Source organism: Balaenoptera borealis, assembly GCF_965194805.1.
Source record: "Balaenoptera borealis genome assembly, chromosome: 12".
Taxonomy (NCBI): Eukaryota; Metazoa; Chordata; class Mammalia; order Artiodactyla; family Balaenopteridae; genus Balaenoptera; species Balaenoptera borealis.
The window spans coordinates 74,285,517-74,303,758 of record NC_138869.1 but is presented as its reverse complement, the minus strand read 5'-3'; the positions used below and the strand labels follow the sequence as shown (position 1 = coordinate 74,303,758).

The 18,242-nt window shown below is 39.8% G+C and overlaps 1 protein-coding gene across 1 annotated transcript in view; it reads left to right on the top strand.

Annotated features, from left to right (window-relative positions):
- The first annotated feature begins 1,689 nt into the window (after positions 1-1,689).
- The window catches only part of KIF6 (kinesin family member 6), a 403,702-nt gene continuing 387,149 nt past the window's right edge, over positions 1,690-18,242 (top strand). The window contains exons 1-3 of the mRNA XM_082347818.1: positions 1,690-1,823; positions 5,671-5,780; positions 10,854-10,928. Of these exons, the coding sequence (XP_082203944.1) occupies positions 1,758-1,823; positions 5,671-5,780; positions 10,854-10,928 (251 nt within the window). The 5' untranslated portion in view covers positions 1,690-1,757. The remainder of the gene's footprint in view (positions 1,824-5,670; positions 5,781-10,853; positions 10,929-18,242) is intronic.

Here is an 18,242-nt window from a genome sequence, read left to right as displayed (position 1 = left end):
TGAGCATAATTGCTGGATCTTATAGTAGCTGCATCTCTAGTTTTGTAAAAAGCTACCCAACTGTTTTCTAGAGTAGCTGTACAATTATCTATGATATGATTCACATTACATATTCCCACCAGTAATGTGTGAGTGATTCAGTTTCTCTGTATCTTTGTCAGCATCTGGTTTTGTGGCTATTTTTAATTTTAGCCATTCTGATAGGTGTGTAGTGATATCTCATTGTGGTTTTTAACGTGTATTGCCCTGGTGGATAATGATGTGGAACAACTTTCCATGTGTTAACAGTGTCTTTTGAGGAACCCCTCTTTTCTTTTTGTTATTTACTTACTTATTTTCCAGCTTTACTGAGATATAATTGACATATAAGTTTAAGGTATACAATGTGATAATTTGATGCATGCATATATTATGAAATGATTATCACAATAAGGCTAGTTAACAACTCTATCACCTCATTATTACTTTTTTTCCTGATAAGAACATTTAAGATTTACTCTCTTAGCAAATATATAACATGATATTGTTAACTATAGTTACCATGCTGTATGTTAAGTTCCTTGAACTTATAACTGGAAGTTCCTACCCTTTGCCCAATATCTCCCCATTTCCCCCACCCCCCAGCCCCTGGAAACTACCATTCCACTCTCTGTTTTTATGAGTTCACCTTTTTTTGATTCCACATATAAGTGAGAGCATACAGTATTTGTCTTTTCCAATATATTTCACTAAGCGTAATGCCCATCCACGTTACTGCAAATGGCAGGATTTCCTTCTTTTTTGGCAGAATAATCTTCATATATATCCCCATTATAAACATAAAACATAATATATATATAAAATAATATCCCATTATATATATCACATTTTCTTTATCCATTCATCCATTAGTGGGCAATTAGGTTGGTTCCATATCTTGGCTAATATTGCTGTGTACATGGGAGTGCAACTATCCCTCTGATTTCAATTCTTTTGGATATATACACAGGAGTGGAATTTCTGGATCACATGGCAGTTCTATTTTGAATTTTTTAAGGAACGTGCACACTGTTTTCCATAGTGACTGTACCAACTCACATTCCCACCAACAGTGCACACCGGAGCCCATCCTTTCATGACAGGACCACTGCATGGGAAACAACTTCCTCCAACTTTGGCCTCTTCCAAAACAGAACTAGATGAGGTGTCCTTCCACAGAACCCCGCGCTTACCCCAACATAACTTGTAATTTCCTATTAAAACTCTGTCTCCTTCATCAGACCCTAATCTCCAAGTGGGCACAGGAAGTTTTGCTCAGCTCAGGATCCAGGGCCAGTATATTGCTGTCACAGATCAAGTGCCATTTCTTCAATGAATGAATAATAAAAACCAGAATGACTTCAGTGCTAAAAAGAGGTGTTGGCAGAGAGAAAGAATGGATTGAAGAACTAGCAAGGCACGACGGTTACCACCCCATTAAACCACTCTCCAGGCCAGCTCTGGCGATAAGCCAGATGGCAGACCTGACCGTGCGCATGCGCAGCTCTCCCCGCTAGGCTCGGCCCCGCCCCACCCTCAATCCTTCCCTTCGGGCCTCCCCAACCCGTCAGCAACCAATTAGGGAGAGGAGGAGGTCCTGGTTGGCGCGGTGCTCCTTGGGTAGTGTCCCTAGTTACTGTTGCTAAGGCTTCGTCTTGCCTGAGGTGGCGGGAGTCAGAAGTTTTGGGAGCCACGGCCTGAGAGAGAGGTCAAGGGTCAGTGCAAAAACCGAGGAGGAGATGGTGAAGCAGACTATCCAAATTTTCGCCAGGGTGAAGCCCACTGTCCGGAAGCAGCAACAAGGGGTACGGGTCGGAGCAGCACGGGCGCCGGCGCGGCGGAGCCTCCCAGACCGGGGGAGGGGCGGCACGGGAGGGGCCTGGGCCGGGGTGAGTGGTTCGGCGCCAGGCGCTGGATGCGGCCCGGAGTTCAGCGCACTTGGACCCGGAGCCCGGGCAGCCTCGCAGACCCCAGCGCATTGCTGTCAGGGGCGTGGACAGACAGACACCCAGTACACTCCCACCCAACCTAGCCCTGCGGGTCCAGACTAACCTTCACAGAGCCACATGCGTACCCCCGGACACACTTGTTCACGCAGCGGCAGACACGTGCACGTGCAGGTACGTCTGCGTGTACGCTCACATAGAGTGCGCCTCAGCTGTTCACCGTTATTGCACCTTTCTGGAAGACAGTCACGCAGCTCTGCCCACCCAGGTACACTCAAGCTTCTCTTTCGTCCTCAGGCAAAACGTGCAAGCAAGAGAAACGTGTCTATCCACGTCTGAGATGATAGGATAATAGTTACAGATAAAGATACACAAAGCATACACGGTGCTCTGCACGCAATGGGCCCTTAGAATTTGTTGACTGACTATATTGTTATCAGGAACAGAAGCATGAACGTTGACATACACTCATTGCAGATATGGATAGATATGTATGCATCCTGACACAGAGAATACACATATACTTTTTATTCAGAAAACATTAACTGAGCATTACTAGGTGTTTCCTCTAGGATGCTAAACTCAAAAGGGTACAAAGAAGGTTAAGACATGACCCTTACTCTGAGCAGAGATATTGTACTTTGAATGCTTTTCAAAAGTTGTTTTCTTTCCCTGGGAAGGACCATAGTCATTCTTACCACTTAGATGCTTTGTCTACATTATCCCTGAGTCTCAGGAGAACTCCGCAAGATTGACGTCATTTTCTGCATTTTATAGATGAGGAGGCTGAGCCTCAGACAGGTTAAATAATCTGGCCAAGCCACCCACCTAGTGAGTGGCAGAACCCTGATTTTAATTAAAGATTTTTTTATTCCAAAGCTCTTGGCTCTTGGGACAAAACCTTTTTGCCTCACAAAATAAGGATATAGGCAAGGGCAATCTGAGTCCTGTTCACGAGTCTCTGGAATGGGCATATTATTAATATTTTATCTCTACCCCATATCCACACAGTGTGTATGTATATATGTAACATCATAGCAGCTCATAATTTAGCATTTGCCTCATGTAATTTATGTATTTAAATCAAGGAGAGTATAGTGTCTTGTCATCGTCATCATCTTCAGTCTTTTCATTCGTGGAATACATTTAGGAAAAATGCATGAGAAGACTCCAAAGAAAAGATTGGCTTTTTTTTTTTTTTTTTGAGTTTTAAGGAATAAAGAGTATAGAGAGGAGCCATGGGTATCATCCCATTTTCTCTCCTCCTACATTCATTTTCAAGAAGGGTTGTAAAAGTGCATCACTTATAAAAATTATATGTAACATTTCCCTGCCCCGCCCCAGCCCTCCTCAGATTCTTAGCTAAAAATATTGAACTTGTCTACGTTGACTCAGCAGTCAGAAACAGGTGCTTGGATATGGTAACATGAGAAGATGGATAGAAGTGGGACTGGGGGTGGTGGTGGGTTGATGGAGAACGCTGGATTTAATTTGAACTTCCTCTTTCCTTAAAATGCAACGTTTGACTATTTCAGTGTGCCTCCTTTTGCATTTCTTTGGTGTGATTCTGTAGAGTGGCTTGTTTGCTACTCTAGGAAGTATTTTTAGGTATCACAGTGTATTTTAATAATGTCAGATTCTTACCGAGATGCAACATTATGCCGCATAACACAAACATAAGAGAACACAGATGAACGAATTCTGAGTTCATCTGTGCCCGGAGCAGAGAGTATCCCTGCTCTTCCTTAGAAATCCCACTTTTAGCACCCTATCCTTTTGCCCCCCAAAGACTGTGTGGTTGTTTCTCTAACTAGAAATGCCCCTTGTAACATTAAACCAAGAGTGATTCAAAGGTGTTTTTTTTTTTCCTCTTCATTTTGTGGCTCCATTACTTCATTAATCGTATTCGCTAAGGCACTATATATTAAATTATGATAATTTATAGATTAATACATTAAAAGATACATAAGAAGATGCTCTGTGATCATTTTAACAATGGCAATGCTTTTCATTTGTATAGTGCTTTGTATATTTTGAAATATTTTCATATTCATCCTTGCATTTGATCTGTCTCCTATTAAAAACAAACTACTCATCTCACATATTTTTATGACTAACGGTAGAAAGCCAATCTATTAGATTAAACAAGTTTTTTCGTTAGGGACTTTTCTTAATGCCTCAAAGAATGGCTTAATGAGAGGAGTTGAGGGTCACAGTACCTACTCTATTGGTCCTTTTTCTCTTCTGAGTACTGAGTGTCACAGATTTTAAAAAATGTGTGGCACCCCTCACTCCTGTATGTTTTATGTCTTATACACACCCCTTTAACTCACCTGTCTAGCCATTAACCTTTAAAATAAAAATAATGTAGTGCCCTATAGTATATAATTTTTAAATGTCTCTTGAGAAAACCTAGACAGAAAGCCTTGGACCTGATGCCATTACTTTCTACAAATAATTTTATTTTACAGCATGACTTTTCTTACATGAGCTTCTCACATTTTAAATGAGAGGGCTCAATAAAAATCTGCTTAGGAAAATGATTCAGACTTTCTGGAGATTTAGATAGGCTTTTACTTATTTAAAAATATGACTTTTCCCCCATAATCAAGCATCTAAATGGGTCTTAAACAGGAAGTATTGCCTGTTAGAAGGAATTTTATTTCTTGATGAAAGACAAGAAGTCTTTTTTAAAAACCTCTAAATCTAATGACTAACATTTTTTATGGTGCATTACAAAATGCTTCCATTTCCATGACATCCTTTGATCCCCACAGCAATCTTGTAATGGAGGCAATTCTGTTTTCTTCATTTTATGTGTAAGGTACCGAGATTCTGAAAGCGGTGGCTGGTCACACAGCTGGTAAATTGAGATCAGTGTTAGACCCAGGTCTTTGGACGTTGAATCGTAGACTTTTCTTTATTCCCCATGATCTCTTTATAGGCTTGACTCTTGCTTTTCCTGGCCAATAAATAAAGGAGTAGGTAACCAAGAAAAGAATCAGGGAATACTACAATTGTCAAGGCGGTTGGCTAAGACCCTTCATTTCCATATCAGCTTAAGGAGGTTAAGTGATTTCTCCCAGGTCATTTTCTAATTAGTGGCTGAGCTGGGAGGAGAATCTTGAAAATGACATCAAAGACATGAATTACATGTCTCCTTTGAAACCACATGTCTTTTATCAGATGCTTGAATATGTCTCGTGGAAACGTTTACTTCTTTGAACATAACTTGAATTAGGGCATTCTTGTGAGCTCTCTGAGAAGGCTCAGACCCAGTCCTTTCATCTCTGTGTCTAGCATTTTGAAAATGCTCAGAAATGCTTATTGGTTGTAGTAAAATGTTAATTTCTGGTACATAATTCCAAAGCAATACTTAGATAATATGTTGTTGTTTTCAGGGCTATTAGCTTCTCAACAATGGAGACAGACACTCCAATACTCAAATTTGAATATTACATCATTCAAAGAGGATTTGAGCTTTGATCGGGCATTGATTTAGGTTTTACCTCTTGTTCAGTTCCATATATTTGTTTGAGTGTGCACAGAGTTTAAAGAGGAAAATTATCCAAATTGTGCTATGTTATGACTTTTTATCCGAAAAGTGCAGTTTTTTAAACACAATTACAATGCATGTCATAATAACATGGTCATTGTTCAAGCCATAATTTTACCATTTTATATTCACTTGTCTTCACATTTTCAGATTTATTCCGTAGATGAAGATGAAAAATTAACACCTAGCTTGGAGATCATCTTACCTCGTGATTTGGCAGATGGATTTGTGAATAATAAGCGAGAAAGCTACAGATTTAAGTAAGCCTTTTTTTTTTTCATCTTCATTTCTGTTTTACTATTGAACTAACTCTTGTACTGAATTAATAGCCACTGTGAAATCATTGGCACCATTTCTTGGGGAGAATGTAGTACAGTTCTCTATTTTTTTAAAAATTTATTTAATTTATTTTATTTTTGGCTGCGTTGGGTCTTTGTTGCTGTACGTGGGCTTTTCTCTGGTTGCAGTGAGCCGGGGCTACTCTTCGTTGTGGTGCGCGAGCTTCTCATTGCAGTGGCATCTCTTGTTGTGGAGCACGGGCTCCAGGCGCGTGGGCTTCAGTAGTTGTGATACGCGGGCTCAGTAGTTGTGGCTCGCGGGCTCTAGAGTTCAGACTCAGTAGTTGTGGCGCACGGGCTTAGTTGCTCCACAGCATGTGGGATCTTCCCAGCCCAGGGCCTGAACCCGTGTCCCCTGCATTGGCAGGCAGTTTCTTAACCACTGTGCCACCAGGGAAGCCCGCAGTTCTCTATTTCATCTAGTAGATAGAATTCAAGTTGTCTTTTCATTGCTGTGCCCAAAGTTAAAAAGGGGGTATATTTCTGTATCCAACAGGAGAGCCCAAGATCCCAGCCTTTCTTTACTATATCTGTTTATCAAGTGTTATCTTTTTCCTTTTTGGCCCACTATAGTATAGCTCTTATAGGAAGTTCAGTGCATGACTAAACTTTATTAAAGATGTGTGCTGTATAGGTGAGCCTTCTTAATAACATAAATGGTATACTGACCTCATGTGTACATATGCATGCTCTGTATCTGTACTGTCCAGTGTACCAGCCACTAGGCACATGTAGCTCTTAAGCACTTGAAGTGTAGCTGGTCTGAATTGAGATGCACTGTAAGTATGAGATATATCAAGGGTTTTTGAAGGCTTAGTATGAAATAAAAAGAATAGAAAATAGCTCAACATTTTTTCATATTGATTACATGTTAAAATGATAAAATGTTGGATATATTGTGTTAAAATATATTATTAAAATGAATTTTACCTGTTTCATTTCACTTAAGAAATGTGGCTCCTAGAAAATTTTAAATTACACATATACTCATATTTATGTGTTACATTTTATTTCTCTAGCACAGTTCAGAACTCTATGGTTCAGGTGGAAAGTAGCAAATAGCCACCCCTGGCTTGTCATCAGTGCCCTTGGTCCGAATACTGTTCTGGTAGCCAGGCCTTGAATTTGGGGATTATGGCTGTTTCCTACTGCCTTTATTCTCCAGTTTCAGATGACATCATTTCCTTTAATTCCCACTTTTGATTTCTGGAGAAGTTTGAGCCCAAGTTAAACCCATATTTAGTCTCTGGCCTAAATTTAGGTAGTAGATTCCTGGGTCCTGCTGAAGGAATCCTAATTGCTCTCTTGCATTCCTCTCTATGCTGTTTTTCATAGGCCTTATTTTGAGACTATTCCTGCCCTTGCCCTTTGGATAAAACCATCTCAGATATTTTTGGGTGTTTCTCTCTCTCTTTCTCTCTCTCTCTCTACTTCTTATTTCTCCTCCCCCCTCATTATTATTGTAATTATTATTATTATTACTTTGTCTTATAAAGATGATTCTCTTTGGTCTTCACAGCTCCCCCCTTGTCTGTCATGTATATGTCTCTCCCAGCGCCTCCACCCCTTCTTCTTCTTGTGTCTCCTTTTACAGTAAGTACAAGCAGGATGGCTAGCACAAGGTTGCATAGTGAGATGGTCCAAACCTTGTCTTTTTGGCTCCTCATTGCCTTTCATTCTATCCTTTAAGGAGTAGCCTTATAATATATGACTTACTTTTCTGAAGGGGGCATTCTCCCACTGGTGTAAGCATGCTACATACCTTAGTAGCTATGACTTAATGACAGATACCCTAGGCCTGTCTCCACAAAGCCGCAGTTTGCTAAAACGTTTTATTCAGCATGATTCTGTTTGAATGCTAAGAAACAATTGGCCATGTTTCTATCCATCGGCCCTGTCCGAAGTACTCTGTATGTTATGTAGATACAAACAGAGTGCAATTTAAACATATGCTTATTGAAAAAGTGCTATCTGCTTATTTTTAAATCTCTTAATCATTCTTTCTAAATCTCTGAATTAAAAACATTGGTTTTAGTATTTTAAATAAAGAAATTAGTAAAATACATATGTTCAGAGATAAATATTTAAGCATTTTAAAGGCTGTTTTCTCCCAAGAAAATTCATGCAATCAATAAATCTTTATTAACCATCCACTGCGTGCTGTTTTAATGGCTAGGTATACAGCAGGGAATGCCACCAAGCTTCTGCTCTTAGGTGCTTACATTTGAGTGGGAGGAGATGGACGGGCAAGGTGTATCTATCAGAAAGTGTTGAGTGCTGTGGAGAAAAATAAGGCAAGGAAAGGGAACAAGGAGTGCTGGGATGAGGGGCAGCAAAGTGGAGGGGTGGCTGCAATATTTCACAGGGTCTTCAGGAAAGGTGTACATTTTAACAAAAACTTGAAGGTGGTAAGGAAACGAGACATTCAGATACCTGAGGGATGGGAATTCCAGGCTGAAGATATAGCAAGAGTGAAGTTCCTGGGATGGGAGAGTGCCTGGCACGTTTGAAGAAGAGTGAGGGATCTGTGTGGCTGGAGGAGAGTAAGCAAGGGGGCTGGAGGGGAAGAAGAAATTTAAAGGGGCAGCAGAGTGGACAGATCATATGGAACTTTTCCCAAAGTGCTGAGAGAAGGTAATGGAGGGTTGTGAGCAGAAGAATGGAATAATCTCACTTATGTTTGAGCAGGATCATTCTTGCCAGCATGTGGAAATAGACTGTGAGGGAGCAAGGGAGACCAGGCAAGAAATTGTGGCAGCTTGGGCCAGAGTAGTAGCAAGTGGAAATGTTGAGAAATAGTTGGGTTCTGGATGTATTTTGAAGGTCAGAGCCGACAGAGTTTGCTGATGGGTCGTATACAGAGTGTAATGGAAAGAGAAGAGTCAAGGATATACTCTTAAGGGTTTTGGACTGAACTTTTAAAAGGATGGAGGTGTCATTTACCAGGTTGAGGAAGACCAGAAGGAACAGGTTTGGGGTGGGAAGAGATAAGCAATTAACCACATTTGAAATGGTTTTTAGAAAAAGCCTACACAACCTCCTAATAAATGAAAGGACCTGCTAGGAATCAGGAAACCTACATTATGTCTCAAGGCACATTATAGATTAGCTCCACGGCCATGAGTAAGTTGCTTTATCTCTCTGGGCCTCAGTTTCTTCCTCTGAAAAGGATTATATTGAACTTATTAAACTCTTTGATTCTATTTTGCTCTTGAGTGGTTTTCAGAAGGTAGCTGATCATAATGACTTTCCAGATGACTATACAACTGCATTATATAAAGTAAAATGTTTGGGGGTGATGATATTTTATGTTTAATGCACAATGTGTGATTTATTGAAACTCCTGCCATCTCTTTGGTTTACATGGCGGTAGATGTCATTCCTCTTAAGGAAGTGGGGTTGGGAATGGCTAAGTCATTTGCTCAGTCATCACCAACCTGGTAAAAGAAACAAAATAGCCTTAGCATCATCACTTAAAAGCACCGCTGGGTCTGTGCTCAGACATCACAGTGGGTAGCGCTCTGAAGAGCACCTGAGCAGCCGTGTTATCTCAACGTTCCTATCTGAAGCCCTCATACACCTATAGGGTTTTGAGGAGTGTTCTGGGCACACTCAGTAAGTATTGCTGAAATATAATCTGGCCTGCTAAATGAGTACCCAGAGTGCCTTACAATCTCTCTTTGTATATAGTTTCATTATCTGCTTCTTCTAAAGGGTGGTTGATACGCTATAGGAATCTTTTGAAATTAATGTTGATTAAAGTCAATGAATTTCATTCCATTTTATATCCAGCCCAGCTCCAGACATCCTTCTGAACTCCTGAGTAGTGAAAACAAACCTACATTTCATGTAGTCTCTACTTTACTTGAACATGTGCCCAACTCACTTGTATGGGCAGACACACACACCAAAGGTTCCTAAGCACTTGGAAAGCTGCTTAGGACTTGGGTGTTTCAAAGGTTTTGCTTTAATGTACCCCCTCTCGCAATTTTTATTCTGAAAACTTTTAAATATGCAGAAGAGGTGGAGGAATGATGCAATCAAATCTCCTTTACCCTGTGTGGGAAATTCATCAATTGTTAATGTTTTGCCCTCTGTGCTTACGCATGCGCTCTCTCTCTCTCTCTCTTTCTCCCCCTTCTCCTTGCCCTCTCTCCCTTTTTTCCTTTCCTTCCTGTTTGTATTGCTCCCTGACTGTTTCTTCATGATGTTTGAATGGGGGCTATACTTGCTGGTTGTGAGTTAACACATTGTATAAGGATAGGTTGTGAGTCTCCCCCCAGGTTTTCGGCTGTGCCTGTGACCCTGTACTAAGCTAAGTCAGGGTGCCATTGCAAGAAGGGTGCAATGGACACCATCCCCCCTCCCCATGGCTCGAGCCTTGCCAGTCGGATCAGGATTTCCTTTATAGGACAGGTCTGTCTTAATTTACTGTTTGACTTTTGACTCATGATCAACAAAATGAAACAAACCGTCCTAAGAATTAAGTAGCTGATACTATGGTGCAGTACCTAATTAATGGAAAATAAACTTCAGTTTAAAACTTTAGAACTAAGTTCAAAAATCATACATTTCACAGCTGCATTCTTTTCTTACAGGTCAGACATCAGAAATTCTTTGGCTGTTTACATCCTGTTCTTGGGTTTCCATTTCATGCACTTATCTAGATTTGAATTTGATGCCAATTGCAGACACTGTCCCTCTTGAGAGCTAAAAAACACACAGTTTATTATTTGGTTCAAAGCTGCTGAGGTTTTTCAGAGGAATTTATTGTGCAGATCTTGTCAAAGCAATACTGTTTACCCACCATTTGTATACAGGGGTACAAGAGTACAGTGTGTTTGGGGCTACAGGGCAAACATTGTGTTAGGTTAGGTAAGCCCAGTGATGTAAATATGAGGTAATTTACAAAGCTTTCAGGAGAAAAAAAAATGTATTAATCCAATAGTGTTTGAAGGCTCAGCTTTTAAATAATTACTGTTTTCACATTTGCAGATTTCAAAGGATTTTTGATCAGGATGCAAAGCAAGAGATCATTTTTGAAAACATTGCCAAACCAGTTGCTGAGAGGTAGGATTTCCTATATTTTGTTCAGTGGGTTAGTGGTTTTTCATCTTGCCTTCAATTCTCAGATAACTGTGGTAATGTGCTTCAGTATATCAATTATATACTCAGGCTGTAGGGCATGTGATGATGGCAGTACTAATACCTTCTATTCTTACACCTTGTTTGTTTTAGATTTAGATTCTGAGCCTCAAAACAAACCAGTGAGATAGACAGAATAGCTATTATTACTCCCATTTTGAAAGATATGTAAATCTCTGCGGATTAGAGAGATTAAGTAGCATTGCTCAGGGTTAGTGGCTAGTGGTAGCAGAGTCCTAGACAGTTGTCTAACTGTTAAGTCCAGTGCTGTTTTCTGAGTACAATGTTTCAAACATATGGTTAGACAGATGAAGGACTGTGACACCTGGGAGGCCTAATTCTGGGTGACCCAACTCTACCTCTGTGTAATAACTCTATTTCAAAGCTTGACTCTTAGCTTAGGTCCCTTTTGTTTCTGTATACCCAGGTAGTGCCAGGCTGCTGACAACTGGAACCAAACTCACATGAGAATAAATGATTCCGAATAAACTGGAGTGCCATTTTATTCATATATGTTGGCAAAGTCTCCTTGGGACTAGACTCTCAAGCGCTTAGATAAGCACACTCTCCTTCTGTAGGGAGTCTCTATGGGAAACTACTAGTAATAAGGTTGCTTTCTGATCCTGAAATCATTTGGGTGATTTTATGACCTAATTAACCCGAGATATATCTATCTTTACTATTCAAATGAAAAATATGTCTACTAAGTAAACCCATTTTTCAAGTCCACTGATCAGTACACCCTCAACCATGACATTTGCTGAAAATATATTGACACACATTGTTTCCCAGACTCCTATCTCATGAATCCTACTCAAAGCACGCCCTTCTCTCTTTTTTCCCAGCTTTATTGAGATATAATCGACACATGACATTGTGTAAGTTTAAGGTATATGTGTTGATTTGACACATTTATAAGTTGCAAAATGATTCTCACCATAGTATTAGCTACCACCTCCATCTCATCACGTAGTTCCCATTTCTTTTTTGTGGTGAGAACATTTAAAATTTGCTCTCTTAACAGCTTTTAACATTTATAAATACTATTAGCTACAGTCACCATGCTGTCCATTAGATCCCTAAACTTGTTAAGCCCTTCTCTTTTTATACTGTCTTCCGTCACAGTGGGTAAAGTATAATTGAGTAGGCTTAAGCTATTTTAGTTGTAGTCACAATCCAACAGCATCTCTTTAGACTAAATTCAGGTCTCCTTGACTGGATGTCACACATTTCTAAAATTCTCTTCTTTTTAGTAATGTTTTGGGTTATGTCATTTTTCAGGTAGCCCATCCCATGTGTTTTATTTTGAGCCTTTCTAAAATCATTCGGGGAGGGGACCTTAGTTTGTGTTTCATGGATGTCTGTTTTTTCCCCCCATTACTGACTGCCTCTCCCATCTTGAGCCCACTTCCCCCTTGAGCCCTTGCTGTGCCCTCTGCCAGGAATTCTCTTCCTTCAGAAATCTGCTTAGTTGCTTCCTCAGCTCTTTTGAAGTCTTTGTTCATGTATCCCCTTCTCAGGAAGGCCTTCCTTTATTAGTACCGGATTGAAACTGCATTCCCTGTCACCCTTCCCTATTTTATTTTATTTGTTTTAGCACTTATCACCATCTGATGTACTATATAGTTTACTTACTAGTTGCTTTGTTTGTCTGTCTTCTACTAGAACAAAAGCTCCATTGAAGGCTGGAGATTTGTTTGTTTTGTTCACTGACTTAACAAAGATGCCCAGCCCGATGATGACAGGATTTCAAAAATGACAGGCAAGAGCATTTTTGTCCAGGCTGCTCAAGTTGGTCCTAGTGAATCATATCTTTCATCAGTAGGAAGCATTCCTCATTGTCCTTTTTAATACTTTTATTCTTGTATCCCATTTTTCCTGAAACTATTTTTGCTATTTTTTTCATGTTAGCCTTTATCTGGTTTATCTTTCTCAATCTCTTAACTCAACTGCCCTGTGTCATTTTGTCTTTAAATATAGGTCTGGTAAATAAAATATATTTGGCTTTTGCCTTTGTAGCTAAACTCAGAGTCCCTGATATTTAATTGGTAACTTTAACCTGTTGATATTTATTATGATTACTGTAATAGTGTTTGGAGCTATCCTCTCAGATTTTTTTTTTCTATTTATCATACTCTCTATTTTTTTTCCTTTCATGCTGCTTGTTGCTTTGACTGTGCTCTTTGTTGTTTTTGCCCGTTTCCATGTTCTCTCTCAAGGTGTACACACCTCTGTGTGGTTTAAATTCAGATATTAAAACTTAATTGTATTTTTTCTCAACGTCTAAACTTCCTTCATCTGCCTGCCTGTCTGTCTCTCTTCTCCCCAGGCAGGGACTTTAGCACACTTTTACTTTGCCTTTCCTACTCTCCCAGCACTTTAGGTATTGAGATCTACTGATAATTTTATTCAGGATTGTCGAAAATCATTTTCATTATCAGCATTTGCTTAAACTTATCTCTAAGTTATATTTGTTTCTTTGCTTATCACTGTTTCTTATACTTATGTCTATTCCTTGGATTCTCTTTTAGTTTTGCTGGTAGTCATCTTCTAATAAGTTTTTAGAGAGAGTTTAAGACTGGGGAGCTTTCTGAAGCTTTTCATTCCCCTTCACAGTTAAATGACAGTTTGACTGGGTATAGAATTCTAAGTTAAAAATTCCTTTCTCTCATAGCTATGAAGATATTGCTTCATTGTCTCTTTGTATGCAGTGTTGCTGAACAGATGTCAGTGTCAATCTGGCTCTTATTTCTTCTTAGGAAATACCCTTTTTTCCTGGATGTTTTTAGGATTTTTTTCTTTTTCTTTTTATGAAATTTTATATCAATGAGTCTATTGATTGTCTAGGTATGGCTATTTTTTCATATATTCATGTATTCTTGTCTCTCATTCAGTCACTTCAATCTGAAAACCCTTATATTCAAGCTCAGGGGTCATCACATTGCTAATTGCTTTGATGATTCAAAATTAATTTTCTTCCCTCCAACTTATTTATTCTTTCTTTCTGGAACTTCTGGATCCAGAACTACCAGTCCTATACTTCAGATATTACAACTGTCCATTCATAGTTTCCACCTCTTTGTCTTTTGGTTCCGAGTTCTGAAAGAAACTGTTACTCAGTCTTCCAGGATGGTGGTTTGCTTTTCAGCCATGTGTATTCTCTATCACCTACCTCTTAAGTTTTTAGTTTTTACAATTTTATTTTTCATTTGTAGGAAATGAAAAAAGTCTATTCTTGTTTATTCATGTGATCTCCTCCCTTTTCCTTCTGAAGAAAATTATCTTTCTTGGAAACACTGGCTTTTCTTTCTATGTATTTTCTCTTTATGTGAATGTTCTTCTACTGTTGAGTTTGGTGCGTTGCTTTCCCGGTACAGACTTTCCTCAGATGTTTGGTGATTCTCAGTGGTGGGCTCACCTCTGTTATTTGAGAGTGCTGTTGTCTGTTTGGGAATGCTGTTTCTGTTCACTGTGGCTCCCCTAGTGTCTGTGGTGAAGGAATGGTGTGCCCTGAGCTTGTCTGCTGGGTGTGAGAACACTCTTTCCTCCTGGGTGTTGCTCACCACCAAGGGCTCTGGTCAGCGTCACTAATCCAGGCTCCTACTCTGCAGGAAAGTGTTCTTCAATAGTGGATGGACAGATGGAGGCAGACTCACGTCTCTCTCTGATTCATCTTCAGAGGAGAGGGTTATCAAGGAAATTAACACTAAACTAAGAGCCTGGGGGAATCTCTGTTTTCATTGCCTTTAAATATGTCATATATAGTATGTTCACACTTTAGGAAAACTTGAATTGTGGGACTTTGAATGGTAAAATACAAGGTATCAATAAAGTCTCATTTATACACAATATTTGAAGTAATATTTATCCCATAAATTGGAAAATATTTTTTAAGAATTATATAATTTGGCAGGCCTGGTGAATGGAAGCTGTGCCACTTTCGATGTTAAACAGAAGTGCCTGCTGTTCTGGTGAATCTCTAGGAACACATGCTCAGTGTAAATCCAGTTCATCTTACACTGTCCCTTTAAGGCTACTCTACTGGGTTAACCTATTGTAGCTTAATTCTGGTTACTGTGTACAATTAAAGCTAAATAAAATCAATCACATTTCTTTCCAAAATTCTGTAGTTCAGGAATCTTACTAATTTAGACGCATCTTTTCCTACTTAACTCAAATCAGTGATATGACTCCATGACTGCAGAATTGCAGGACTGGTGGTGAGAATTTATAAAGCTCTAAATTTGTATCATGGGAAATTAAGTAAAAGAATCTTTGTGGTTATTTGTTATTTAGCACATCTCCACTAGGAAGTACATTCTGCCTCTTCTGAACTTCGATTTTTCTGAAATATATCTGATGTTGTTTAGTAACAGGTAAAAACTGCCTTCTAGCATATTAATTTTGCTCACTGGTTTTGGAATAATTTTTTGGAAAGATAAAATTTAGGAGGTCCACAGATGTGTTTAGTGTATGGTACTGCACCGTATAAAAGAGGTTGTAGCTTTACTTGATATTTTACCTGGTGTTATGCTTTTCAAGCTGGAGTGCATTAATCTTGGGAGTATGTGGTGCTCTATCAGGGGATACCTGAAGCCACAAGCTGAACGCAGCACATCATTCTGGAGTATGAATTTTACTTAAAGATTTAGGCAGAAAACTTTGAAATGTAGACTTTTCGGGGGTTTTATCACATGCACTTGTAAATCTGCAGAACCCCAGTTTTCCAGCCAATCTTATGCTTTACCTAAAAGCTTGGGGTGTAGGAAATTCATTTTAGGTACAGTGAGTGCTTTTGGAAAAATTTGGAAATTTGGTGTTAGAGAAGAACATGGTTTGACCAAAATGAATAGGGCGCACACTGCCAGGAGGACTGGTTGCGCCCAAGATACAGGTCCCCATAACTGGCGCCACTGGGCAGCTAAAGCCTCTGCACTGCAACAAGGCCAGCCAGGATGGTTTCTGAAAACCTATTGTGAACCATTGCTTTTTAACCTTTGATTTCACGAATGATGAACAATATGAAGGGCAGCCTTTCAATTTATGAGGAGAAGAGGGTAAAGGGGAAAAGAAAGCTCCCAGGGCCACCACCTCAGACTTGGAGAAGAATGTTGGAGAATACCTGTCCACCTGTACTCTGGCTGGGTGGGAGGCCAGGGCTTGGTAGAGGGATTTCCTCATGGGAGGGGCAGTCCCACACTCCAGTGGGGCCAGGGCCAAGCCCAGCAGGGCTCTCACCTGTGCCCTGGGAAACAGGCTTTGCTAATGATGCTGTGGGTCACATAGCTTGCCCAGTTCTGCTGCACAAGCAGAGAATAGATCCTGCACCTTCAAGACAAGAGGACCAGAAAGGGAGAGAAGGAGGGCCACAGAAGAGTATTTAAAATAAATCTTATTAGCCAGTTATTCACCTCTGTGTACTCATGCTTCTACCTCATCTGGCTCAAAAAATTTGGCAACAAGTAGAAAAATCTAATTCTGGCCTCAGCCCTGTGACTAACTCACTATGTGACTCTGGGTCAGGCCTCTCACTTCAGAACCAGTTCTACCATCTGAGAAAGGTTGATGCTAATAATATTACATTTACCAGGTTGTTTTGAGGATGAAAAGAAACAATGAATATGAATGTACTTTGTGAACGTCAATGCCCTGTTCAGTCTAAGGGTTGAAAAGTTAGAAATCTTTATTCTTTTTGCCACTTTAAAACTATGGCCAGTCACTTCTGTCTCCAGACAAAGATGAAGTCGACATACTTCTCTCTAATCCTCTCACTAAGTACAGCTAAAAGCTCTGGGCATTATATATAAAAGAATATAAGAAGACCCTGAAAGATGGAGATAAGAAGGTAGACTGGCCAGGGGACTTCAGGACCTAAAGGAATGAAACAGCAGTGAGTTCCCTGTGTTTTTTTGTTTTGTTTTGTTGCTTCACGTATCCCAGACTGGATGCTGGAGAAACTGGTAACCCAGAAACACCAGTAGACTTAGACAAAAGTGCCAAAAAAATTCTGCTCTCTATAGCCAAGGCACCAGGAAAGGAGGCAACCCAGTGAGACAGAAACTTTCAGATGCTGGTTGCCCTGCTCCATCCAAATACCATGGAAAAACTCATGGCCCCACCCTCACCCAGACAGCAAAGGCCTGGCTGTAACAAGGCACCCCATTCTGCTGCTACCAGGGTGGTATCTGAGGAGTGGGAGGACTTTCCTCCCCACTTGGAGGTAACAGCTTCCCTTCTCCCCTCCCTCAGGTTGTCAGTGGAGTCTCTTGGGGATCCTGGAGTTCACCACCATCCAACAGTATCAAGGCCTCCCCACCCTGCTGTGCGGTCACTGAGCATCACAAGATGCCCCTCCCTTTCTTGTCCAGGGAGGTGTCGGTTGAGGCCTAGAAGGGAGCCTGAAGTCTCACCTCTGTCCACAGGAATGAGGCCCCTCCACAGGTGTCAAGAGAGGCAGAGCGGTGAACCGGGACCCTTACCCCCACCTGGCAGTAGCATGATGTCAGAAGAGACCTGCTAAAATAGAAGTTTTAAGTATGACCTAGAATCTCAGTAACTAATGCCTAAACTATCCAGGATACAGTGAAAAATTATGCATTAAATAAGAAATATCAAGAACTAGGAAAATACCAACTTCCATAAGGAGAAACCATCAACAGATGCTAAAACATAGATAACACAGATCTTAGAATGATCTGACAAGGATTTTAAAGCAACCATTATAAAAAATGCTTCAGTGAGCAATCATGAACATGTTTGAAACAAATGAAAAGATAAAAAGTCTTGGCAAAAAATATAGAAGATATAAAGAAGAATCAAATTGGAATTTCAGACTGAAAGTACAATAACTGAAATTAAAAACGGCAGAATGGAGAGGTCAGATGAAAGAATTAATAAATTTTAAAATATAACAATAGAAATTACCCAGTATGGATAACAGAAAGAAAATAGACTGAAAAAAAAAACAATGAACAGACCCTCAGGGACCTGTGAGAACTACAGCAAAAGATCTAACATTCATGTTGTCAAAGTCCTGAAAGACAGGAGAAAAAGAGTATAGTTGAAAAATATTTAAGGAAATAATGACTGAAAATTCCCCAAATTTGGCAAAAGGCATAAACCTAGAACTTTATGAAGCTGAGAAAGTTCCAATCAGGATAAACTCAAAGAAATCCACTTTAAAACAAATATTATTTAAACTTTAGAAAACTAAAGACAAAGAAAAAAAATCTGAAAACA